The sequence below is a fragment of the Lynx rufus genome, unplaced genomic scaffold (assembly GCF_022079265.1).
Source record: "Lynx rufus isolate CCGP_SWC_20201006 ecotype Redwood Valley unplaced genomic scaffold, mLynRuf1.p SCAF_3, whole genome shotgun sequence".
In the NCBI taxonomy this organism is placed as follows: Eukaryota; Metazoa; Chordata; class Mammalia; order Carnivora; family Felidae; genus Lynx; species Lynx rufus.
In genome coordinates, this window is record NW_025814845.1 from 103,316,398 (window position 1) to 103,343,947 (window position 27,550).

The 27,550-nt window shown below is 34.8% G+C and overlaps 1 protein-coding gene across 2 annotated transcripts in view; it reads left to right on the forward strand.

The window, feature by feature from the left end:
* FAT4 (FAT atypical cadherin 4) overlaps positions 1–27,550 on the forward strand; it is a 173,051-nt gene that overhangs the window by 64,402 nt on the left and 81,099 nt on the right. For both annotated transcript variants that reach the window (XM_047092173.1, XM_047092174.1), the window contains exons 2-3: positions 11,615–11,746; positions 26,499–26,760. In XM_047092173.1, the coding sequence (XP_046948129.1) occupies positions 11,615–11,746; positions 26,499–26,760 (394 nt within the window). The remainder of the gene's footprint in view (positions 1–11,614; positions 11,747–26,498; positions 26,761–27,550) is intronic.

The window sequence follows — 27,550 nt, forward strand, 5'->3', positions numbered from 1 at the left end:
ACCCAGGCGCTCCAATGAATTCATGGTTTTGACTTAGGTATGTGTTAACTTTTGACACAATAATGCTGCATAATAAGAAGCCACAAAATCTCAAAGGCTTACAGCAATACACATTTATTCTTGTGCACCTGAAGGTTGGCTACAGTTGGACTGATCTAGGCTGGGCTCAGCTGGGAAGCTCTGCTTCAGACTCTCCAAGTCTCTCAGTGGAGACTTCTCAACCCAATGTATGTTGTTTTCCTTCTGGTACTCATGGACTAGCAGGGACATATTGTTTTCTAGTGACCATGACAGAGGTACAAGACAGCAAACATGTTTCAAATTTTAAATATCCCATTGACCAAAACAATTGATCATTGTGGATGATCTCAAAACCAAGAGGCAGGGAGAGAAAGCCCACCTTTAATGGAAGGGACTGTGAAGTCGCATATAGGGAGGGGTGAAGAATCAGGATCAGTGATTCAATCTACCATGGCTTGTATCATTAATATAAATCAAACTACTTTTCTGTTTTTCAGCAGTCTGAACAGACGTGATTTATATTTTATAAGATCTGATATCTATCTACTGGGGAAAAAAAGTTAAGAAAAAAACAGTGGAATATTTTTATTTGTTTTATATGACATTTCCCTTTTGATGTATGTCTACCACATTCAGAGTCACATCTATTGAAAAGTGTACTACAGGATGCTTTTGCAGGGTGTTTGTTTTGAAGGATAGTATAAAAATTTCCATAAGTTTCATATGCAACCGCACATATTTTAACTTGATCTTTTATTCTGCATTTACTTTGGGGCGTTCTTAAGAATCTGTTAAAATTCTGAAATTATGCGGTATTGATTTCAGGAAAAGTTGAAGTGGTTACACATGATTGCCTCTGCCTTAAAAGAAATCCTTATTTGGTTCTAATTTGAACAATATTGAAAGCACAACAAAACTAGCTTTCTATTATGTCACCACACATTTATAGAGTTATGGAAAGCATTTTGTTTCAAGAGTGGAGTTAACTATGTCTTGTCCGCACTTCTAGCCATTCTTGTCATTTCTGGCTACTCTCCAAGCCTGCCTGTTACTCATACAGATTTCTTTCCTAGTTAGAAATGCATTGAAATCCCAGGAACATATGCTGCTGACTGCTAGAAGAGTTTTAGCGATGAGAGATTAATGTAATTGCTTTTGTTTGAGAAATAGAATTGGTCACAGTTACATACATGTAGCTTATATGAGAAATATGCTTTGTTTTAAAACTCATTATGTTTATTTTTACTTCGCTTTTAAAAGTAAACTAAAAAGAATCTAAAATGTGCATGCTTCCTTCTTTCCTCATATTCCAGAAAACATGGAATAGAAACAGTACTAATTTGTGTGAAATAAACACACAAGTATCTAAATATACACATAATTTAAATTTAAGGGGTAAAGTTTAAAACGACAAAATATTTGCTGGCCTACAATTCCAAAAAGAAGAGTCTTTTAATTCCCACATTAAGTGTCATTTCCTCAAATATTGTCGTTACATCACGTTTGTTTTACTAAAGTGTTTTCTGTAAAACAACATAGTAAAACAGTATTTAGTATGTATTAGGTAACATGATGGTTTTTATCTTCTAGTAAATGCAATAGTTTTTTCAATTTTTTGTCATTCTAAACAGAAACTATACATAAATACATAGATTTACTTTCTGATGGTTTCTGAAACTTCAGTAGAGTTTGGGGCTGCAACAGACCTGTGTCCTCAAGAGTTTGTGGTTCACTTGTACATGCTGGGGGGGGGGAGTGGCTTTGCCAGGTTTCCCTAAAAGGTCACACCTAGCCCCTTCCAGTCTTTCATGGCAGGGAATCATAGGTCTTTTCGCCAAACTTTGATTTCTCCCTTTTCCTTGCAGATTTCAGTTTCCAAAGTTCAGAAATACCATCAAGATGAGAGAGTATGCTATTGTTACAGCTCCCACAGACTGTTTTGAATTTGGTCGATTATGCGTTATAAATAAATAACTACCTAAAAACATTGTTCACAGAATATGATTAGACCTTGCATACCTACATAGTCCAAACATTACATTCCGGACATTTAGGACTTTTAAATGTAAACTGTTCTTTGCTAGGGCCTTCTCATAACTAAAATATGAGTCAGTTGCAAACCATAATAGAGTTTGGCTCTGCAACATGATGAAGTGTTCTGCATGTAGTGAGACATTTTCACCCAGGCTCATGGCGACAGAATTCCCAGCGGTCACCCCAAAATAGGGAAAGAAATGAAGAATCAAACTGAAGGAACTAAACAAACCTGGCACCACCCTTTCATGGCAATACAGCTTTTTATTATTGTTAAGAAATGAAAGTACTTAGAGTTTAACCCCATGAGTGATAGTTACAAGTGCATGTTGAGTTTTCTCTTTCCTGATTACTGAATTTTGCTCTGAACTTGAAATTTTAAGTAGGCGTAGATAGGGGCATCTGGGTAGCTCAGTTGGTTAATCTGTCTGACTCTTAATTTCAGCTCAGGTCATGATCTCATGGTTCATGAGGGCAGGTCCCAGGTTGGGCCCTGCGCTGATAGTGCAAAGTCATCTTAAGATTCTCTCTCTGTCCCTCCCCGGCTCGTGCATGTGCGCGGGCACACAAAATAAATAGATTTAAAAAAATAAAAAGGCGTAGGTATATGTTCTACCAAATGAAATTATGTGGTTAGTTCAGCAAGAAAATGAATGTAGAATGTCAAACTTTCTGCTGCAATTTAATTAGAACTTCTGCTATATAATCTCAGTATAGACTTTGTCATAAATTTACTAAATAAAACTTTGTTATTGGAAGCCTGTGCAGCATGCAAAATGTGTCAATCCCATTGAATTAAATGAATCATGTAGTATTTGGTTTCAACTGAAGACAGAACATGTGAAACTATTGCCAAACATTTAAAATACATATTTGATTATTGACTTGAGCCAGGTTTTGATATTTTTATCCTGATGTTTTTTCCTCTAATGAATGCTGTGCTCAAGTCCCATGTTTGATATCAAGCCCCAGAATATTCCTTTCCACACACCACCCTGATACGGTGACAGCAAGTTGTCCCTCAGCACCGAGCCTGTCACTGCACTGAGAGCAAACTCCTACTCCACACACAGCCTCATCTCAAGCAGGAAAGGTGGAGTTTTCCTTTTCAGGGTCAAAGGAAGTGACAGGCCAGGCGTGATGGCTGTACTGGTCGTGGTGTGGATTTCAGCTTGGTTAATTTGCTTTCAACTTCAACTCCTCACTTGAGCCTACAGAAAATTAAGTGGTAGGTCTCAGCATCTTGTTTCACTCTGATGAAATAAAAATTGTTTGGAGTGTAAGATTAGACTTCTTTCTCCAGTGAATTTAGGTAGCACCTACATAATATAAACTAGGACATCATTTAGTAAAGTGTTATTTGAGTGACATTATAATAACGTATTAAGGGGAATGCACATTTGAATGAGCTTTTAGTTACTCTTTCATGTTTACTTATGACTTGTGTGGCGCTCAGTGTAGCATTTCTAAAGTAGTGATGAACATTGATTAAATTTTACATTCCAGCCTCCCAGCTGGGAGATTTTCTGAACAAAACATACATAAGATGTCTGTCTGAGGCTCTTTTAATTTTATCATCCTGAATGTGAAGTTATTGAATTATAATGCCATAGGATTTCATATCATAAAATTTACACATAATGGCATGACAGTCATACAAGAACTAGGAAATCAATTGGGGGATGCTTAGGTGGCTCAGTTGGTTAAGCCTCCGACTTCGGCTCAGGTCATGATCTCATGGTGTGTGTGTTCAAGCCCCGTGTCAGGTTCTGTGCTGACAGCTCAGTCTGGAGCCTGCTTCGGATCCTTTGTCTCCCTCTCTCTCTGCCCCTCTCCTGCTCATACTCTGTTTCTTTCTCTCAAAAATGAATAAACATTAAAAAAAATGTTAATGAATAAGGAAATCAATAGGATTGGATTGGTTCCAAAAATCACTGTGATAGAAGACAACTTTGATCAATACACTTTCATAAACCAGTAGTATACCTATTTCATTAAATATGCTGAACTTAGTACTCTAATAAAAATGTAAAAATAACTTAGATAATTGTTAGGCATGGATAAGGTGTAAGAATGGAAAATGAGCAAGATAATTCTTGCTCCCAAAAGCTCAGTTTAAAAGACACTAATCTGAGCAATATAAATGATCTTTGGTAACATGAAGAGATTTTTCAGTGACCGATTTCTTTAATACACACATTTATTAAAGAAATCAGAGTAACAAAGTACGATTATTAAAATAATATTTTTTGGCAGAACTGTTAATTAAAAGGTGTATTGAAATGCAGTCTTTATGGTATTATCATAATATCTTTGGAAGTCTTATATGTGAACTCTAAGTATTATTTTTGGTGCAATGCTTTGTCAGGGTTTATGCTATCTAGGTAACAGTATTACTTGAGGAGTTTAATTTTGGGGTGTCAGTCCCACACAGATTAAAAGACAATAATGTAAATATTTTGTCACTAAAAAACAACTAATCAAGTACTATTTTCCTTGATACATCTTCTTTTACTATTTTATAGTTTAGATTTTAGTCATTTCTGGAAATGAATATTTATGATTGCATCTTTTAAGAAAAAGAAACAAATTCTTTGTAGACATTTTAACAACAGTAACTTTTGCTGATATCTATAGAGAATTTAGCTAGTTTCTTTACTTGTAATATATACCCACCATCTTTCTGCTCAATGATCAATAGTTTCAGTGGCATTGATAAAACAAACCTTCCCAGAATATTTTCCCTTACTGTAAATATGAAGAAACTTAAAAATTAAAAAAATGTGGATTAAATAGTATTTGTAGACAATCATGTATTAATTTCTTCAAAGTCATTTTCTTATTGATATTTGTCAAATGCATATTTTGTTTGAAAGATCACTGTCTTCGTGCACAGATTAGAAGCTTTGGTCTAAGGCATATTCAGTCTGCATTCTGGTTCTGGCTCTCTCCACAGGTCTCTGGAAGAATCACTGGGCTAGAATTAGGAGGCTGACCTTGTTTTGCTTAGATAAATGAGTTACTATTTCAATGCCTTACTTTTGATTCTCTATAAAATAAAGGAGAGAGCCATGATGATATTTAATATTCCTCCTAAAATTTTAATACATCTACTTGCAAATAAGTGGATTTCTGAACTTTTAGTGAACTATGAACTCTACAACTTCCCAAAAGGAAAAAAAAAAAGATTGTTTTTCATTCTTATTTACTAAGAACCATTTTATGTAGGTTGAAGGAAGGTTTTGAATTAAAAAAAATGTTTTATGTTTTCATCCTGATTCATTAATAACCACTTTATTTAGCTTGCAAGAAGTTATGAATTGAAGAAAAAAAATTTTAATTGTTGTTGATATAGTGACCTCAGTGAAATTATTGATTTAACTGGAGAATCAGTTCATAAAGGACCTTGCTATTTTAATCAATTCCTTAGCCTTGACCGTAACATATTATCTTCATAATATCATTTTGAATCAGTGAAATGCCATGTTTTGTAGTTATATCCCCACATATGTAATGATTTGACAATTGATATTGCTAATTAATGATTGCTCATTGATTATGTAGTTGTATGCTGATTTCTTCACTTAAAAACTTAAAAATGAATCCCCAAGATATAATATTATTCTTGATGCACTGTAGAATAAAATTATAGCCTGCATACTACAGAAAAAAAATCAGAGGAAAGCATTGTACTCATTTCATAGCAGCTCTTTACACAGTAAGTTTTTTGTTTGTTTGTTTTTAAGTACCTATTTATTCAGCGAGCTGAATTATCAAGGGCTCTTCCTTTAGCATAAAGAAGTTTGGTGACAATACTTAAAGCCATATTTTTATATAACTTTTAACTTTATTAAGCTACCAAAAGGCAGGCTATTTTTAAATTAATTGGTCATTAGCCCCCTTAATCTCAGTCATGTTTTTGTTTCTGAATATAATCATCCATTTACCAGGGTTTCACTCTTAGGGATCAGGTGTCTCAACCAAGAAAGTCACTATTCTGAAGGACTTTAAATGGTTGAACAGAGGTGGTGTCAGAAGACAATACCTATGGTTCAACCATTAGCTGCAGCTGATGTTTTGTTATGAAGAAGTCAACCACAAAGTTACAACTGGCCTTGTAATTGTAGCAGGTGAAACCACATATGTTTCTGAAACACCAGCTATCTAAGCACAAAGGTCAGCATTTGATAGGCAGGCATAAAATATGCAAGTGCCTTATCTTCCTGGTGTAATGTTTCTTTAATCATTAAGGATAAATTTTCACAAACTTTCAGGATACATACCTTGAACATACCGCCTGGATTTAAATTATCGAAGCTGTTATAAGTTTTTGTTTTGTTTTTATTTTAAATATAGTTACTTGTGAAGGGAATTTTCTGAGTTCAAAATGTGGTCTTATTTTATTTTATTTTACTATATTATTTTATTTTATTTTCCTTCATTTTATTTTTGCAAAATGAATATTTAATGCAATTATTTGATTGTTTCAGGTTTAAACAAATGTAAGGATAAATGTAAACACTAAAGGGGCAAATACTAGCTTCTGTGCAGGAGTTCTTGGTTTGTCTTTTAAGAGAATGGAATGTATTTTTTAACATACACATGTTTTTGGGGTGCCTGGGTGGTTCAGATGGTTAAGCGACCAACTCTTTTTTTTTTTATTTAAAATTTTTTTTAATGTTGATTTATTTTTGAAATAGAGAGACAGAGAGTGAGTGGGGGAGGGACAGAGAGAGAGGGAGACACAGAATCCGAAGCAGGCTCCAGGCTCCGAGCTGTCAGCACAAAGCCTGATGTGGGGCTCAAACCCATGAGCAGCAAGATCATGACCTGAGCCAAAGTTGGACACTTAACTGACTGAGCCACCCAGGTGCTCCTAGTGACCAGCTCTTGATTTCAGCTCAGGTCCTGATCTCACAGTTCATGAGATTAAGTCCTGGCTGGAGCTCTGCAGTGACAGCTCAGAGCCTGCTTGGGATTCTCTCTCTCACTCTCTCTCTCTGTCCCTCTCTGTCTGTGTTCTCTCTCTCAAAACAAAACAATAAACTTTGGGGAAAAAAGATATAAGCATGTTTTTTTAGCTTAGGAACAATATTTTAAAATCTCAGAATTTTAAAATAAAATAAACCACTAATAGTCACTGTCTACTATTAAAGTGATCTGGTTTGCACAGAAAGAAGTTTTTAAAAATTATAAAGTCTTCAATCTTGTTTCCCAATATCTTCTGTAAACTTTTAATTTTTGATTCCTGCGTTTTGTGTAATAACATTTCAAAACAAATTTTATTGAATCTTAGTCCAAAGAAGGCAAGACTCTTAGGTTGGTGGCAGACCCAAGAGTGAGCCAAGCACATGTTAGAGTTTGGAGTCATCAGAAGGATGGTAACTGCCAAGGGCAAGATGGCAGACAGCTCAAAGAATTATCCTAGGTGCGGGAGATAAACCTTTTGGAATCAAGATACCAACAGTGTGTTTTCCCAGGGATAACTGTAAATGTTTCTATTTGTACATATTTCTGATATCAAACTCTACTTCTTCCCTGCAAGAGATGTGATCTGTCTTGTTTTCTTCTGTATTTCTAGTGACTAACATATGTCTGTTATGTGATAGATTTTAAAATATAGAATGGATGAATACTGGAATCAGTGACAGTCTCATAGGCAAGCAGGGTTCATAGTCCTGAAATTCTTGGTTGGTAGAAACATGCTACAGGGGGTCAGGAAAAGTGAACGGATTGCAGGAAAAGACCTACCTGAGCTAAGGAGTTCATACCTCTCTTTCTACATAAATCATTACCCCAGGCTATTGAGAGAGCTTAGAAAAACCATGCCAAAAGCTTTTTAGGAATATCTAAGGTATTGTGGAATAGCAAAGAGATACTGGACAATTAAGAGAAATATCCATATTTCCACCCCCCAGCCTGAGAAAGAAATATGGAGGTCTTACCTTTTTGGTTGGCAAGCTGACACTGATTTTAGGAAAAATGATAGCCTGACTTATTAAATGGGTGCTATGTGATATCCAAAAAATAACCATTGCATATATCAGAATACAATGATGAAATGTTCTAGATCTGTTTTTATAACTGGCTGATTATAGATATATTCAGAAACGTTTAATTTTGAACTCATTAATATTGAACTAAATTTATTCTTTCTAGTAAAATGGGAAAGGTCTTTCTTTACCTGAAATGATGGAGTTGGACAAAATTTCATAGAGCATGCATGATCAAAGACTTCTAGAGCTGTGTAGGGATCAGTAGTACAGTCTTATTTCTTCTTAAAATTTGACAGAGATAAATTTGTTGGCTGACCCAAGATTATATGGCTAGTTAGTTCATATGTAAGTGATTCAGATTCCAGATATAAATAATATGCACATTTATGAAAATGTGTTTGTATAGCTGTGACATACTTTTCAAATATGATTCACCTACACATGAGAGAGACAGGTTTGTCTAACAGTAGAGAAAACTTATGTGCTAGCTCTGTGTCATTGGGTAATTATTTAACCTCTTTAACTCTAATTTCTCTAATGAGAAGATAGTAGTATTTTCCTCAAAGGCTCTTTCGAAGATTTTTAAAAATGTGTGTGTGTGTGTGTGTGTACATGTATAATCTAAAACTATGTCTTGCACATATGTTAGTTATTTTATAATAACTATTAAAATATACAAAGGTGTTCAATTTATGCACTCACCATTTATAATGAGTGTAATGAGTAAGGTACCTTTCTGGAATACCCAACATGCTTCTAGTGCATGGTACTGTTTCCTGATGCATCTTTGATGTCATATTTAATTGGTGCCAATATGGATTATCCTCACTCTCAGTTTAGTGTTCTTCCCTAAACACACACAACACACACACACACACACACACACTCATATACACTTACATAAACATACACTCATATATGCACATTCTCGCACAAATACACTTAGAAAACTCTCTCTCTCTCTCTCTCTCTCTCTCCTCTCTCTCTCTCTCCCTCTCTCTCTCTCTCTCTCACACACACACACAATCATACACAAGGTTGGCATCTTGGTTTACAATTAGATTCAGTCATAAAATTATAGATGAAAGACAATTTAGAATTGAAAAAAATTCTATTAAGCTAAAAAGTCAGAGTTAAGTTATGAGGTATTTTGGTTAGTTACCTCTTATTCTTCATTTATTTTCCTACAGTATTTTGAGTACTGTGCACACATATAATGTGAAGATAATTATTAATTTCTAAGGAACATTGATGATTATGTTTTTGGATGACCATTGGGTCATTTATTCTTAAATTCACATTTTCAGGCTTTTGAAATACATATATGAATATGTATGTCAAAGCTCTTCCTACATGAAAACTTTGTACATATTCAATATGTTTCAGAGATGAACAGTAACTTGTATTTTTTTGAATTTGGCTTTTAGGACCTGAAATTCTGATTTATTAAGTCATTTTCTCAAAGTCTCTCCCTAGCTCTACAGAACTCTGAGGTCTGTGGTCACAACTTGAAAACCAAGAATAACTTTTTCAAAAATATTTTTAAGCTTGATTTATTTATTTTGAGAAAGAGAGAGAGAGAGAGAGCACATTGCATCAGGGGAGGGGCAGAGAGGGGGAGAGAGAGAATCCTAAGCAGGCTCCACGGCGCTGGTGTGGAGCTGGATGCAGGACTCAAACTCATGAACTGTGAGATCATGACCTGAGCTGAAGCCGTGAGTTGTTTGCTTAACCAACTGAGCCACCCAGGTGCCCCGAGATTAATTTCTTATTAACCACTTCCCTCTGGCCTAAGCATTTTGCTGGCCTCATTGAAGTCTAGTCATCATAAAATGCTCTAAGACATATAGTATTATCTCAGTTTTAAGATGAGGAGACTGAGACCCAGATAAATTAAGCACTCAGGTTTATCCAACTAACTAATAAGTTGGGGAGCCAGAATCTGAATTTCAGTTTTTCTAATTTGAAAATCCAGGTTATTTACAAATGTGCAAGGCAGTTGGACCTTGGCTGCAGTTGTACATACTGTGGACCTTTTCTTTAAAGGAAGTGGTATAGAGAATGATGTGAGCCCAAACCAGAAGTGCCACATTTCTAACCACTGAGACTGCCTGTTTCAACAATACCCTGGACTAATTTGAGCCATTTGTTATGATCAAAACTCTCCTATTAAAAGGTGCAACTAGGGGCGCCTGGGTGGCGCAGTCGATTGAGCGTCCGACTTCAGCCAGGTCACGATCTCGCGGTCCGTGAGTTCGAGCCCCGCGTCAGGCTCTGGGCTGATGGCTCGGAGCCTGGAGCCTGTTTCCGATTCTGTGTCTCCCTCTCTCTCTGCCCCTCCCCCGTTCATGCTCTGTCTCTCTCTGTCCCAAAAATAAATAAAAAACGTTGAAAAAAAAATTAAAAAAAAAAAGGTGCAACTAGAGGCATAATAATTCTCTAGTACTTAATTTGTATATTGTTTCTTGGGGAGGGAGTTATTTTTATCATTTGCTCATCCATTTATTCATCTAGCTCTGCTCTATTTCCCATTCATTCCTTTTCGGAGAATAAGGACAGTCTCCCTCTACCCCATCTCTACCTCTTCCCAGAAAAAAAAAATCAAAATTCTTTTGCTCTCTTCTCTCTCTTCATATTCGTCTCCATCACTCTTAGATCTGATGGAGTTTTTACCGTGGAACTATAAAAGATGACATTTCATCCCATGAGAAAAATGTCTTGGTTATATCCGAGCTAAATGGATGGATGGATTTTTCTCCATGACTTAATTTTGTGACCCAAATGGGGAAACTTGCAGTTTTATTAGCAGCTGTCTTCCCTTACTTATCAGATATTCAGCTTTTAGCACCTAGCTCAAAAGAGAAAACACATGGTTTGAAGCTATTATTTAGACTTCACAAGTCTTTGCTTCTAAACAATTTTTTCCTAGAGAGGGAAACAAATAACTCTGACTAGGATCTTTCAAACAAAGCTGTTAATATTTGCCATCTACATAAACACGACATCAGAAAGGAATGATTATTTAGCTTTAGTCATATTAAAAAGTGCTGGCAGTAGTGGAAAGGGAGAGAAAAGAAGATGAGTGTATTTTTCTTCTCCACAGGTTGGGAGTTGATTTTAAAGGGGAAAGTGCTGAGGGTTTCTTAAAACAAAATGTGAACTTCTTTGTTTCCCCCAGACATTGCCAATATATAAACATTTCAGGAAGAAATTCTACACCTCATTTGTGTCAGGCGACATTTCATGGTTGAATGGCAGACGGTCCAAAGTCTGGGCAGTTCTTCAGTGGTGCACAAATCGGGATTAAATCAGCAGTTGATCAGTGGGCCTTTTCTAGTATAAACTCCAAGGCAACCCTTTGAAATGAGTTTCACTTGGATTTTATATTTTTTTATAAGGATTTCATAGCTTTCTCTAGGGTATTTTCATTGTTTGGATGTTCTGTATAAAAATTCTGTTCTTTTTGGAAGGACTACCTAGCTAGTGGGCTCTTAGTATACATTTTAATTAGCACCTTGCAGACATGTGGGGCTTTCATGCGCTATTTATTTCTCTCCTTGTAGGTTGAAATAACGCTTCAAGATATTAATGATAATCCACCAGTATTTCCAACAGACATGCTGGACCTTACTGTGGAGGAGAACATTGGAGATGGCTCTAAGATCATGCAACTGACAGCCATGGATGCTGATGAGGTAACTCAGAGCCTGAATTCATTTCGAAATCTAGTATCCCAGTGACCTATCAAGTTTCTACCATATATTGACCACTTTTTTAAAAAGTTTTTTTTAATGTTTATTTATTTTTGAGAGAGAGAGAGACAGAGCGTGAGCAGAGGAGGGGCAGAGAGCTGTCAGCACAGAGCCCAACACGGGGCTCGAACTCACGACCTGTGAGATCATGACCTGAGCCGAAGACGGATACTTAACGGACTGAGCCACCCAGGCGCCCCTATTGACCATTTTTAATACCTAATAATTAAGGTTAAGCATCGTGTACTCTTTTTCAAAGAATATTAATTGTTGAAATGTGATATAAGAAGGCTAAGATAGAGTCTACCAGGAGTTAATTTTCCTTTCATCAGTAATTCATTTTTCAGTTAGTTGCTGGTTGCACTTTAGATTTCTTAGCCAAATTATTTTAATTTCACAAATAGTAAAAATATCAAACAGCCATATTTTTTATGCCTTTATCATTCCAATTTGCTATCCTAGCAGCTAAGGATTGAACTTTTATTTGTATTTGGCAAAAAGCTGATCATTTAAAATTAAAATATTTTAAAAACACTATTATATAGTGTTTTACTTAATTTGCATATATCTATAAAACAAAATATACGATTTAATAATAGCCTTATACATTTTAAAGAAATTATCTAGGCAAGCTAATGATTTTTCAAATCTGTTAATAAACAGAAATTTCTTATCTAGTAGTAAATGTAAAATTTGGGAACATAATTTAGATTACTGTCTTCTATATTTATATTTCAAGTTTAGCTAGTTAATTACCAAGCTCCAAATGGCATAACAACTTATAAAATTTGTAATTTATCTTTTTCCTGTGAAAAAAGCCCATTGCTTCCTTTCTCCTTCTTGCTAGGTAAAGAAATTGATTAATGTGATGGTGTTGTGGAAAGAGAGATAACCTTCCCAGACACCAGTATCACCTTTCACCTTGAGCTAACCCCAACACAAACCAGAGGACTCAATTTTTTTTGCCCTCAATTAAACTTCAGAAGTATCTTCAAACTTGATTTTTGATCTAAGAGTAAGATCTCCATAAATTTATTTCTTTAACTTTAAAAGGTTAATAAATAAAAAACAGACTAATTTAACAGCTAATACAGAAATGTAATGATGTAGTTTTTTTATAAATTTTGCCAAAATCTAAGGAAAAGTAAGCAAAAAAACCCATAAATATTTAGATAATTGTAGTTTTCTATTTAAAAAGATTTGGTGTTTTAAGTTCAGTATATTCTACTCAATTTTATAAAATGTTAAACAACAAAAACTCAACAAGTAAAATTAGAATTAAATTGGCTTCATTCAATGATTCATGAATCAGGCAGTGTCTCATCTAGCAAGAGAAAGGAACTCCAACAAGCTGTAGAAAAGAAAAAGTTTTTAAAGGCTGAATGGGGTGGAAAAAGGAAATTCTTAGCAATGGATGCGTTGTTTTGAGCAAGGTCACCTTCCTAAAGGGAACAGAGGGATCTATTGCTCCTATTACCTCACCAGTGCTGACCAGGTAATTCCATTTGGACTTGGTAAAAGTTACATTTCTAGGGAAGTTGAAGCTGCAGTTAGATTAAGTATTACAGTCTCAGTTCATTGCCATGAGATTTAGCATAAGCAACTCCATTTTGGGACAGCTGTCTCCTTTCTACCAATTCCTTTCTTTTGATTCGACTCTCAGTTAACTGCAAAATATGATCAAAATTTAAGGCATCAGCACCACTCACAGATCCCACTCAGTTGTTCCTACAGCTTTTGTCAATCCTCTGTGTGGCATTCATAGGTCATGACACTTTTTTTTTTTTTTTTTTTTTTTTTTTTTGCTTAATCTCTGTGAAGCCCATGACTTCAGGTTATAATTTTAAGTTGTTCATTCTCTTCATTCCTTTTCTGATGTTCCAGTCTTACTTAGAGAGATCATTTGCTTGGTTACTAGCAGTGCCAAACATGCATTTAAAACTCTTCAGAGAATACCATGTGCCAGGGAGATTACTATGATTATTACATGCAAGATAATTTCTAATGTTTAGAAATTACTTCATAGCTTGGTCCCCAAAACCAAGCCAATCAAAATTAAATAAGTAAAAGAAAGACCCTGCTGGAGGAGTCACCTTTCTAAGAGGCAAGTGTCTTGCTCAGTGATTTTATGTAACTGAGTTTCCATTTCTCCAAAAGTGTGCAGCAGATGATATTAGCCACAGCACAGACTTTGCTCAGCTAAAAAATATTCAAGGGAACAACTTTGTTCAGAGAGTCTAAGGACTTTTGTTTGGCAGCTATTGTCTTTGCAGACTGTATAGTACTTTCAAGAGTCAAGGAAAGGTTTCTAATCACAGCCTCATTTATATTTGCTCCCAACCAAGGAAGTATGGCCCTGCAAAGAGAAGTGAATCCTGAATCATTAATTCTTTCTGGTAATTCCTTTCCAGCTCAACAGTATAAATCTAGGGGAGCCGACCAGTGAAGTGTCTTTGTGGATAGTTAGGAACACAGTTAGATAACCCAAGAGTCATTGCCTGGCTATGCACCAGGTACTTAGGCATTCATAGGTCCAAGGAGAATGATAACCACCATAGAGAAAAGACAGATATTATAGGGGCATAAACCATTCTTGATAAGGTGACACTGTTAATGGACAATAATGGATACAGAGGAGCTTTTAATGACAAATCCAGCAGCCTAAGAGGCAAAGTCTCCCTTCCTTAGCAATGGCCTGGGAAATACTGATGATGGCATTATTTTTCTAGGCTGATGTCAGATTAAATGAAAGAAAGAAAAAAAAAGAGAGAGTTTTATGTTTAGTTGGAATGTGAAGTCTTGATCTGGCATCTTGGGAAGAAGCCATGTACCTTGATGTTGGTTATTTCTCTTCCTAGTCAATTTGACTTTGGAGGTCTCCTGCATTTGTGCAAGACCAGTTGTCAAGTGGAGTTTTCTTTAATGTGAGTTATTTTTCTGCAAGTCCCTGGAGTGTGGTTGCCATCTGGGTAGTGAGAAGGACCTGATACAGTCTTTCCCAAGGAGTTTGAAGGGAAGTCTCATTTCTTAACAAGTCTAAATCAGAAGGATGAGAGAGAATTGGAAATGTTACTTTGGTAAATTGTAGCCAGATATTTGAGGAAGCTACAATGCAGGATCTAGTATTTACATGTGTATAACAAAACCTCAAACACAATTAACAGTCTAGAATCTAATCCAATAGAATCTAGAATCCAATATCCACAAAAATGCAAACATACTTTTCTTTCTACAGTTACTCCCATTTTTAAAAGATAATTGGAGTAAAACTAATTTGTTTGCATATTTACATAAGTGCATTATTTATGATTATTTACATAAGTGCAACCTAAATAGCGGTTGCCCCTATAAGCTATTATTTTTAAAATTTATTTATTTATTTTGAGAGAGAGAGAGAGTTCACACAGGTTGGGGAGGGGCAGAGAGAGAGAGAGAGAGAGAGAGAAATAATCCCAAGCAGGTCAACGCAGAGCCCAATGCAGGGCTCAAACTCACAAACCATGAGATCATGACCCAAGCCAAAATCAAGAGTCAGATGCTTAACCAACTGAGCCACACAGGTGCTCTGACCATATAAGATCTTTTTTAAGATTAATTTGCTGAAACCTTGGAAGCAAGGTACAAAGACAATTTTCCAAGGGGATATCTTGACTCCATAAAGTCAACCTAGTTCCTTGAAACTGATCATATCTGAATGTACACACATCTCTCTCAAATATGACATTCTAGTAAAAGCCTTGACTAGACTATTTCCAATTATGACTATTTCCAATTATGTCCTGTTAAAAGAGAATGGATCCTCATTGAATTTATGCAAACAAATAACAATATTGCATGAAACAATTATATTGCCAGAAAAATAGTTTCTGAATTCTGGAGAGATCAGGTAGGGAGAAAAAGCAGACGTTTCATCTTTAGTTACAAAGGTATACTTTACCAATCTGCTCTAGGCCATAGTAAAAAAGAAAAGCAAAATAAGAAAACAAAAGAAAAGAAAAAAGTTTTCTTATATCTATTAAAACAAAACACTAGGGGCGCCTGGGTGGCGCAGTCGGTTAAGCGTCCGACTTCAGCCAGGTCACGATCTCGCAGTCCGTGAGTTCGAGCCCCGCGTCAGGCTCTGGGCTGATGGCTCAGAGCCTGGAGCCTGTTTCCCATTCTGTGTCTCCCTCTCTCTCTGCCCCTCCCCCGTTCATGCTCTGTCTCTCGCTGTCCCAAAAATAAATAAACGTTGAAAAAAAAATTAAAAAAAAAAAAACAAAAAAAAACAAAACAAAACACTAAAGAACTGGCAATGTTTTAAACAAAAGTCATGAAGAATTATGATCATCCTCCTTAGTTCATTTAGTTCCATGTAATTAATACTTGTTCTAATTGAATCCAGTTTTTTTTTTTTCATTAGCTCTGGAAATTCTTGCCCATTTTTTAAATTTTAAATTTATCAGAAATCAGTATTTTAGAATACTTTCCACAAGTCTTCTTAAAAATTAAACACTTTTGCCAAAGCATCAGAATGAAATAACTGTCTATAAATCACAAAAGACTTAAAAATGGCTGTGATTAAAATCTGGTGAGAGGTCACTACAATGTAATTCACAAAGAAATATGCTTATTTCTATGTGTAAAATATTAAATGTAATTTTAATATAATAACTAGCATTATAACTGAAAACATTCCAAGACATATTATGTTTCCAGGAATTTTATATTATTTCTGGAACACTTATAACATATATCTATACAAATATAGCATTAAAAATTCTTTAGTATTATTTCTTATTTGACAATAATTTAATATATCAATTAAACTTAACTACTTTAATATCTTTTTATAAGGAGAGAGATCATATCTTTTGAGATATTTCAGGGACCCTCTTGAAAATCCCAAAGTAATTCAAGGTCAAAAAGACTTTGTTTAGAATTTTATTTCAGGGAAGTTTGTCAAAAAATATCAAAAAGGTTTTAAGATACTTGGGCAATTAAGACTATATGTCACCATGAAATAATATTCAGTTATTTATTTAACCAGTGACAATTGAAGACTTCATAAGCAAATATAGAAGACCTCATGGTTCTGAGAAAAATTTAATTCTTTTAATATTGAGAGTCCTAGGTTTCAGTAACCAAAAACTTGATAAAAACAACATGGGAAATTATTTTGACAGAACATAGAATTCTTGTTTTTTTAAGGCATGTTACTTTGAACAGTAAGGAAAATTCTTTTTATAATCACTTATCAAGAATAGACCACTGGACCAAGAAAATTTTGTCTTTTTAACAGACAGGAAACAAAATTCTTTTTTTTTTAAGTTTATTTATTTATTTTGAGAGACAGATACAGTACAAGTGGGGGATGGGGCAGAGAGAGAGGGAGATAGAGAATCCTAAGCAGTCTCCTCACTGTCAGTGAGCCCAACAGGGAGCTTGAACTCATGAAACTGTGAGATCATGACCTGAGCTGAAACCAAGAATTAGATGCTTAACGAACTGAGTCACCCAGGCGCCCCCAGAAAACAAAATTCTAATTTTGCACCAGCTTACTTTTGATATTAGAACTCAGTTGCTTAATTAAATTCATTCCAATCTTAACCAGTGTTGATCACACATGAAATTCCTTTCCCTTGTTTTTAGTAGTTTTAGTTACATATATTAGAATTTATAATGCTTAGAAGCCTTTGATTTCTAATGAAAACTAAGAAGTAAGCAATTATAAACTGTCTTTTACATTAGCATTCTATGGATTGGCAGATTTACACTTTTTATAATTTCTAAAAACATGTACTTCCTCATAGAAAATTTCTCAACACAGCATAAACATGTTCACTAATAGACCTAATTATCTTTAGTTTCTCTGTAAAAGGAAGCTGAAAGTGGATAAGCTCATGTTCAATAACTAATGTTTTAGTATTTTGCCTTATTTGGAAATGATCTGGATATTCAACGAATATAACTTGACTCATCATTTAACTTAACCAAGTAAAACTTTAAGGTTTCAGGTTACCAAAAAGATTTGAGGAAACTAAAAAAATTACCTAAAAGTTTTTATGCTACTTATATCTATTTTATTTACCGTTTCTTAACAATTACATTTAGATTACTGATGAAAATTTCATCATGACAAGTTATTTTTATTGCTGACAAATTTTATAAGGCAGATAACATGACCTTATTTGATTAATAAATCCAAGTAAAATAAAATTTGCATGACTGTATTATATTCAATGTTGAAAAGTCTAAGGACATGTATATTTTAATTAACCAACAAACTTGAATTAGCTTTATTACTGAATATTTTCCTGTATCACATGGATTTGAAAAGCATTTGAGTCAGTTTTCATTGTATTTTTGATTTTTTTATGAATATTAAATTTGTATAAGCACATATTTGCTTAAGTCAAATAAATATAGCTTTGTTCACAAACTAATTTTAATAATACTATCTGGAGGTAAAGGTGGTGGAATTCTCTACTCCCAGATGGTATTATTAAAATTAAGTTTAATATATATTATACATATATACTCACATAAATATAGAAAAAAGACACATTATAGCTTCTATATACTTAAAATTTCCCATTAGTTCAAAATCTAAATGACCTTCTTCCCCTTTTTTTATTCTGATAAGAGTTACCTCCCCAAAGTTTATACATTAACACTTACATGTCAAAGGCACAGTGAAAATGAGAGTTTAAGATAAATAGGGGATTCTTTGGGATGGGTAAAAAAGAGTAAGTGAAACTTCAACTGTCTCTAGAGCTACATTTTTAGTTCTGCAAAGATTTGTAAGATAAGGACAGTTGCTCTCAATTCTTCAAAGAATTGGATTGCAACTTAAATGACATCATAGGTTGATTTACCCATAAATTCTTTTACAAGGGCTTTAGAAGGGTTTTCTTTCCTTCTGGATTCATAGTTTTATTTTAGTGTAGGGGAGAAGGCCTAAAAAAAGTTCTTTCAGGCCCTGCAATTTGGCCAATTTCTGACCACAGAACTACTTTGTAGTTTTTAGCTGGAACAAACAGTAAATATTTCTGGCAGTATTGAATAACCCCTGGGAATGAAGAGGCATCCCCGAAGAGGATGCAAAAGATATTTTGTTTTCCTCCTTATACTGGGCACTACAGACAGAGATCTGGGAGAGCTGACTCTGGCAAGAATTCTTACCCTTAGCTGGCTTCCGCCAGTTTTTCCAAGATCCATCTGTAGCATTTTACCAGAATTTGGCAAGGTTTTTCATTATTTTAATTTAGGTTTTCCCTTGGCTGTTTAAGAGAAAAACAGCAGTTTACCAGAAAAATCCCTCAGAGTTCCATCAACTTTGGGAGATCCCCATTAGCAAAGAGCCCTCCTTCAAGAGTAGAAATGTGGTGTCTTTAGGGTCATTAACTTGGCATACTTTTGCTTTTGCTTAAGGGAATTCAGACACAGGATTACTAGAATGAGTACTCAAATAAAGGAGAATAGAGGGAAGCAGTGAGACTTACATCAACCTTATTTTTTGTTTGTGTCGCTTTGTTTTGTTTTTAGGTACATTTTGTATCTTGAATTTTTCATTAACCTTTTGCAGCAAATCTTTTAATGAACTATTTTGGAATTTGGAGACTTTTGGAGGTTTTTTGTATGCCAATTAAATAGGTATTCCATTCTGTTTCTTTGATTTGGGAGTCTTAGCTTTGAAACACACTTCTTAAATGATCTTACCTAATTGGAACATTCCTCATAATGCCCACTGTAATTCTAGGTTATAATTACTTTGAGGGCTGGCAGCAGTTTGGCGGGACCTTAGCTGCAAAGGGGGTTTAACCCACATTTTTTTGTCCAGCCATATCTAGCTGGCTAATTGGGTGTGACCCACTTATCTACCCCACCATATCTTGGGGCTCCCAGGGTGACAGATACCAAGCCAAGTTCTCAGAACACAAAACAAAAGCTTAAGATGATTTTGCTATTTTTTTTATTTTTTTTTAACGTTTATTTATTTTTGAGACAGAGAGAGACAGAGCATGAACGGGGGAGGGGCAGAGAGAGAGGGAGACACAGAATCAGAAGCAGGCTCCAGGCTCTGAGCCATCAGCCCAGAGCCCGACGCGGGGCTTGAACTCACGGACCGCGAGATCGTGACCTGAGCTGAAGTCGGACGCTTAACCGACTGAGCCACCCAGGCCCCCCTGATTTTGCTATTTTTGTAGATGGTTATTTCTTCCAGGATCATAGTTCTTAGACATAAAATAAACAGGTGTGCCGGAAAATAGCAGAAACTCTTTAGATTTTAGACATCCCACTTTATTATAATTACTTTTTTCAGCTAAGCTTTTGGGTCTCTCGGAGCCAAACTAATACCGAAAAGGGATGTGGCTCTGGGTTGGTGACTGTGCAGTGTTTTACAGTGTACCTCATTGCATGGAAATTTGCTTGAGATTAGCAGATGGCTTAGTGTCCTTCTAACTCATTCCATGACCAACTTATTCTAACAGACGAGTCTTTGATTTAGGTGGTAAGCATATACAATAGCTTTTAAGTGCTTGACCCATGCCCACCAATTTTTTGCAGCTTTTTGGCCTCTGAGATCCCTGTTAACAATAACTTTTCTCTACACAAAACAAGACAAACATGTGCCTCCTAACATGCCAGCAGCAATCAGATGTTACTGCAGACTGGCCAAGAGAAGGCCAGGAAATTATTAGCAAATGTATTGTTTTAGGCAAGGTCACCTTCCTGAGGGGAGCAGAAAGGGTCTATTGGGTAGATTATCTCACTAGCCCTGACCAGGTAATTCCATGTTGACTGGTTAAAAGTTAAATTCCTCAAGGAGTTGAAACTGCAAATAGATTAAGTATTAAGTCTTGGTTTTTTAACATAAGGCTTAGCACAAGGGACTCTATTTTGGGCCTGCTATATCCTTTTTAACAATTAAGAATTTTTCTTTCCTAATTCCAGCTACCTTAAAAGTTATGTGACTATATTATTATTTATAGCTATGATATATCAGCTATTAATTAGTAAATACTTCATTTTCTTACAACTCTTCATTGATAATATATATTTGGCTAGCTCAATTCATAAAATTTGATTAACTTTTATTTAGAAAAGTAGTAAACCTATGATCCAGCAATTGCACTAGTAGCTATTTACCCAAAGAATACAAAAAGACTAATTCAAAGGGATACATGCCCCCCAATGTTTATGGCAGAATTATCAACAATAGTCAAATTATGGAAAGACCCTAAATGTCTATCAACTGATGAATGGACAAAGAAGATGTGTGTGTACATACATACACAATGGAATATTACCCAGCCATAAAAAGAATGAAACCTTGCCATTTGCAATGACATAGGTAGAGCAGGAGAGTATTATACTAAGCAAAATAAGCCAGTCAGAGAAAGACAAACAACATATGATTTCAGTTATATGTGGAATTAAGAAACAAACAAAAAATAATCATAGGGAAAAACAAGAGGAAGGAAAACCAAGAAACAGACTCTTAACTATAGAGAACAAACTGATGGCTACCAGAGGGGAGGTCGGTGGGAGGATGGGTTAAACAGGTGATGGGAATTTAGGAGGCACGTATTGTGATAAGCACTGGGTATTCTGTGGAAGTGTTGAACCACTGAATTGTACACCTGAAACTAATATTACACTGTATGTTAACTAACTGGAATTTAAATAAAAACCAACAAAGAAAAAAAATATGTGAAGAATCAAACAAAATAAAAAAAAAAAGAAAAAAATAAAAAAAAAGCACCCGTGGGGTGCCTGTTGTCTCAGTAGGTTAAATGTCAGACCTCGGCTCAGGTCATGATCTCATGGTTCGTGGGTTTGAGCTCTGCGTCTTGCTCTGTGCTGACAGTTCAGAGCCTGGAGCCTGCTTCAGATTCTACGTCTCCCTCTCTCTCCCTCACTCGCACTCTGTCTCTGTCTCTCAAAAGTAAACATTAATAAATTTTTTAAAGACAATTCACATTAAATAATTGTAACTGTAATGACTCTTATTGGTTATTCTTTCAATAGGAATGAGATAAACAAACTTCCTATATTTTAAGTGGTTTATTCAAAGAGTGAAGCAATATTCATGTTAACTATGATAAAAAATATTCTAATGGGATATGCTATTCTCTTAAGAACTGATTATTTGAAAGAGACAATACTATGATGTTCATAGTATTATAATTTTATATGCCCCTCTGTTTTTTCAAGTTATGACAAATAAGGTTTACTACAAATAAAGTGCTGCCTGCCTGTTTATTTTTCTCCATCTAGCTTTGCTGTGTGTGCACGTGCATGCATACTTGCCTTCAAGTTTATCTTTTGAGATGTTTATATTTACAATGAGATCTGAGGAAAGCTGGGAAGGTCCTTATGTCTTTAGGTATTTATATCAAAATTATTTTAATGCACTTTGTTTTATTTCTATTGAGCTTATTTTTTAAGTAAAAAAAAATGTAAGTAACTGTGTAGGTGTTATCACTTAGACATCCTAGTATTAAAAGCTACTGAAATGTAAAATGATGATATCTAGGATAAGTAAGAAGTGCATTTGGGGTGAGACAAGGTGTGGAGTTAAATGGACAGGAAAGTGTAAGGTTGTACAGAAAAGGGAAATGGAGGTTGAGTTTTATGCCTGAAGGCATAAAAATCACCAAGTACTTTGTAATCAAATATCTTGATGGGGGGGGGGGAAGGGAAAGGCAGGAGAAGATGGGAGGGAGGAAGGAGGTTTACCTACAACTTTAAAAGAAAGGAAGATATTTCTGTAAAACTGCTCTTGGACTATTATGTTTTTAAGGGTTAGGCTCATGAGGTTGCTTTCCTTCTTGAATATGTTTTTTCTTAAAAATTTTTAGGAGCCTTTAAATGATTGCTGACTCTGTCAACTCATGACATGAGGAATCAACATTTCTTTGGCCCTATGCCAGCTGGAATGGATACCTCAGCTTTCTATGGCATTCAGAATCTGGTTGTTTCCTTTTTTGAGTGGCTTGCAAAAAATTAATATTAATGCTTTTAGATAAACCTTCATTCTATTTTCTACTCTATCCTCAGCTTTTTACCTCTTAGTTGAATTTGAAAAATATATATATATATATATTTGAAGTGTTTTCTCTCACCAAATCATGGCTGTTTTTTTCTTCCTCTAGTATGAATAGAATTCAATATTGAATGCAAGGGATTTCTTTTAGTTAGCTTTGCAGTCAGCATTAAATTGTTGCACAATTATCCAGTGGATTGGTTTTAAAAGATCAATAGAATTATTTAAAACACTAATATTATGTAAGTTATTAGCAAACTATGTGTCAATAAATTATTATTTATACACAATTCCTTAATGACTAAATCAAACATCTAAGTATTAGTATGTTAGAGAAACTCTAGTCGGGCACTGGAGAATAATGCCTGGGTAAAGGAATCAGTTTTAGGAAGCAACATGTACATGTTGAACTTAATTTAAATATCATTTGAAACATATGTTGGACCAAGATACACATCTTTCAGAAGCACATGACTTTGTCAGTCTCTTGTTTCCTTTTATAAACAGAATTATTATGCTTGTAATGGGCCAGGATACTCAAGCTTTGTTTCAGAGTACCATACTTGTTTTTGAAAATACTACTTAAGGTTGTAAAATGCATTTGCAATTTATAGCTATTTACTTTTAGAATTCCTTCCACGTGCTTTTGTCTCTGTGGTTCCTCAGGAGAGTAGCATGTTTTCAACTAGCATTATTTCCACTGCACAGCAACTGAAATACGATATTTGTTTCTTGTGGTATTGCTGATACTGCATATTTTAGATATTAAATAAATAGACTTTTCAAAAGACCTAATTAAGTCATTACTCTTGGCCAGACATTTTCAGACATTCACTAGAGCTATTAATTCACTGCATCAGCTGATTTTGAATATAAAAAGATTGTTGTATCAACATATTTTGATGCCTTTGTTTCTGTTCATAAGAATTATCTTAACTTTAGGAGTATTAATTATGACTGTCACTATATAGACAGGACATATCTAAATTTCAAACCATTTGTGTAATAGCTTTAAGTTGTTTTTTTTTTCTTTGCTTTCCCCTAATTTCCAAACACTTACCATTTTAATAGGTAAGAATTGAATGTAGCTGTTTTCATACCTGGATTGCTTTACTAGAATAATGGAACTCTTAGTGAAACAGAATAAATAGTACAGAATGTGGTCAGATTAGAAGTCTAAAATTCTTATTTGAATGTTTTTGTTAAACCATATAATTATAATAAATACGTTAGATACTCCATGTACACCTGAATATACAAGATACATGTGGTTTTGTGTTAAACTCAGCTATTCTGTTACCAAACTAAAACGTGCTTTGAGGCATTCACTTTACTAAATTTTAAGATTGGCTTGAAGAATGCAGTAGAAAAATATAGCCAATCCCACTGAACATGTATTTTCAAAGAGTATTTTTGTCTTTGGCTTATAGAAGTCATACCCTTATGTATTTGGTAATGAAGGATAAAACACATCTAATCTGTGGAGGAAAAGATGTATGGAAACCGTGGGTGCTGTGGTCTCCCAGCATGCCAGACTTCTAGTCTACAAATCCTAAATTTCAGGTTTTCCCGATATCCTTCTTGGGAGTTCTTATCCCGGATATTTTGATAAATAAATTTCTAGAGCTTAATAATTGTAAAAAAGATATTTATTTTATGTAAGTATATTTAAGTAAAAAAGTAATTGTTTGAAGTCAACAATTCCGACACTATAAGTCAGTGTCAAAACTTAACATATATGTATTATAGGAAATGAGAAAACATATTTTTTCCCTGCAATATATAGCAACTCAGTTGTATTTTCATTTAAAGTATTCATTTACAGGAATCTCAGTCATCAAATGAACTTAATCCATTATATAAAAACAGGAATAAAGATAACAGCTATCACTGTTACATGCTTTCTGAAGGATCATTCTAGGTGTTTTACATGTATTAACTCATTTAATCTTCACAGTAGCCCTATGTGGCAGGTAATGTTATTATTCTGATTGTCCAAGTAAAGAAACATCAGCTCATTGGGGCTAAGTATAAGGACCAAGGTGGAGCAGAGATTCAACCCCAAAAACATCAAATCTCATCCAGTGTCGTATATAATATTCAATGTAGTATTTTAATTATAATATAATTAAGAAATATCTAAATCAAACTGCTTGTAATTTCAATATTGTACTGTCAAGTTTGTATTTAATATATGTTTTAAAATACTGTATTACCAAATATGTTTTGAAATCATATATGTAGAATATATTTTAAAATACTAGGAGGTCGGCATTCCCCATCATCAAGTCCACATGGGTTCTTTAATTTTAATTCTTCTAAACTTCTTTATTTTTGACTTTGCTAATATCTAATCTTTCTTGAAACCTGCCCTTTAAACTCAGTGAGTGCCCATCAAGTGATGCGCTTAGGGCAGTGTTTAGCACTTAGTGAACACTGAATGAATGTACCGTTTTTCTCAACCTTTTCATGTCCCCTACTAACTTTCTAGTTTAGATTTCGTGTTTTGAGGGTCACAGCTCAAAGGTCTAAGAGAACACAAGAAATCACCCGCTCTCATTTTACAGAACATGGACTTGGAACTTCAAACCATATAGATTGTAGAAGGTTTCACCTTGAGGAAATGAAGCCCCAGTCCTTTGGGTCCAAACTCTCCTCACTCTTTCCCTTCTCTGGCCTCTTCCCACTCTAGTCCCTCCTACATTATCAACAGCCTTGAAAGATTGCTTCCAATTAAGCCAAGATTAGTGTTTTCTTGGCCATAAAATTCAAACCAATTTGTGTTGCAGTTGAGGTTCTCCAAAATATACCCATAACCAAACCAAGAGTTTGGTTTGACCTTCTATTTTTCATTTAAACTCTTTCCTCTAACAAACTGTTTAACAATGAGTAAGCCAAACACATCATTTTCCTTTCTTCTGCACTTTTGCTTAAACTCAAATATTCCCTTAGACTTTGCTTTACAAAAAAAAAAAAATAAACAAATAAACAAACAAAAAGAAGGAAGCCATTCTACAAACCCCAGTTCAGTCCATACACATTCTCCATTATTATCTTCCTTAAAGAAATCAACTTGGTTCTTACAGTGGTTATTTAAAGCCTCCCCCATTTAGTACTTGCCTCATTTAATTACTTTCTCATACTGAATCAGAATGATCATGAACTCAGAGTCAGGCAGAGTTGGATTTGAAATCCATGCTAACTGATGCAGTGTGACTCTGTAAGTTACCTAGAATCTCAGAACCCACTGTCTTCATTTGTGAAATGGCACCTCATGGAGTCGTGAACTGAAGTGAGATAATGCATACATAATGCTGTCACAGTGCCTGGCACAGAGCAAGCCTATAGCAGATCCTCTGGTCATGCGATTAGTAGTAGTGTCATTTGTATTTTCTGTAGCAACAACTTGACTTTTTTCTATGTGTATATTTTATGAGTTAAAAGATATATATCTTATACTGATGGCTGATATTTTCTGTTATTTAATGGATAGGTGTTGAAAGACTATGTAATATACTACTTTGGGTGGTTATCTTTTGAAATCTTTTAATATCTTATAAAGGAAAGCCCAAAGCCTCACTTTGTCAAATACATATTCAACATAAAGAATGGTGCTCTTACTTTTCTACTTCTAACACGTTCAGATATGGGTCTTTTTCTTAGGGTGCGAATGCTCTGGTCACATACACTATCATTAGTGGAGCTGATGACAGTTTCCGCATTGACCCCGAATCTGGAGATCTGATAGCAACCAAGCGGTTGGACAGGGAACGCCGTTCCAAATATTCCTTGCTGGTTCGGGCAGATGATGGCCTTCAGTCCTCAGATATGAGAATTAACATCACTGTCAGTGATGTGAATGACCACACACCCAAGTTCTCCAGACCTGTGTACTCTTTTGACATCCCAGAAGACACAACCCCAGGTAAGCGGCACACCCTTAAGTGTATTTTGCCAAGGTCACTTTTGACTAAAATTATGGGATATGTAATGACTGCTCTTAAGTAACTAGTTTTTATTGTATACTACTAGGTATAAAAATATATGTGCTAGCTATTTTAGTATTTTAATTAACCTTCTTTGATATAGTTCCCAAGTGAATTCCTAGACGTTGGAGAACAAATGAAGTTAGCAATTCATCTAATTACTAATTACAAATATTTCTGTTTCTGAAAGTAGTTGTGATGAGTTGTTAATTTTCTGTCAATGACCGTTTTGATACTATTTTTCCACTTTATACTCTGTGATATTTTACATCCCACTTAAACATTTTATGTGTTAATATTTCTACATGCTGACCTCTAAGAAACTGGTCATTTAATATGTTGTACTTTGCTACCCCTGCATCCATTCTGAATTAATGTACTTTAGAAATGCATTTGCAGGACAGGACTGCATCTTTATTTTTAACATATTTTAAATTGATTACAAAAATTAAAATAAATGGATACTGTAAAAGTGCCTAATATACTTATAGTGCTATGTGTACAAAGCACAAAGAAAAACACATGAAAACCTGTGAATACTGCCTCTAACACTTAAAACCTGTGTGGCCCAGGGAAAGTTAATTCATATCTCTTAGCCTTAATTTCAAGTTCCATAAAATGGAAATAATAATTCCTGTTGGAATTAGAGTAAAGGTTAATTTGGAGAATATATCATAGTGTGCTAACACGGGGCTTGGGAAATCGCAGGTACTCAATAAGTATTAGTGG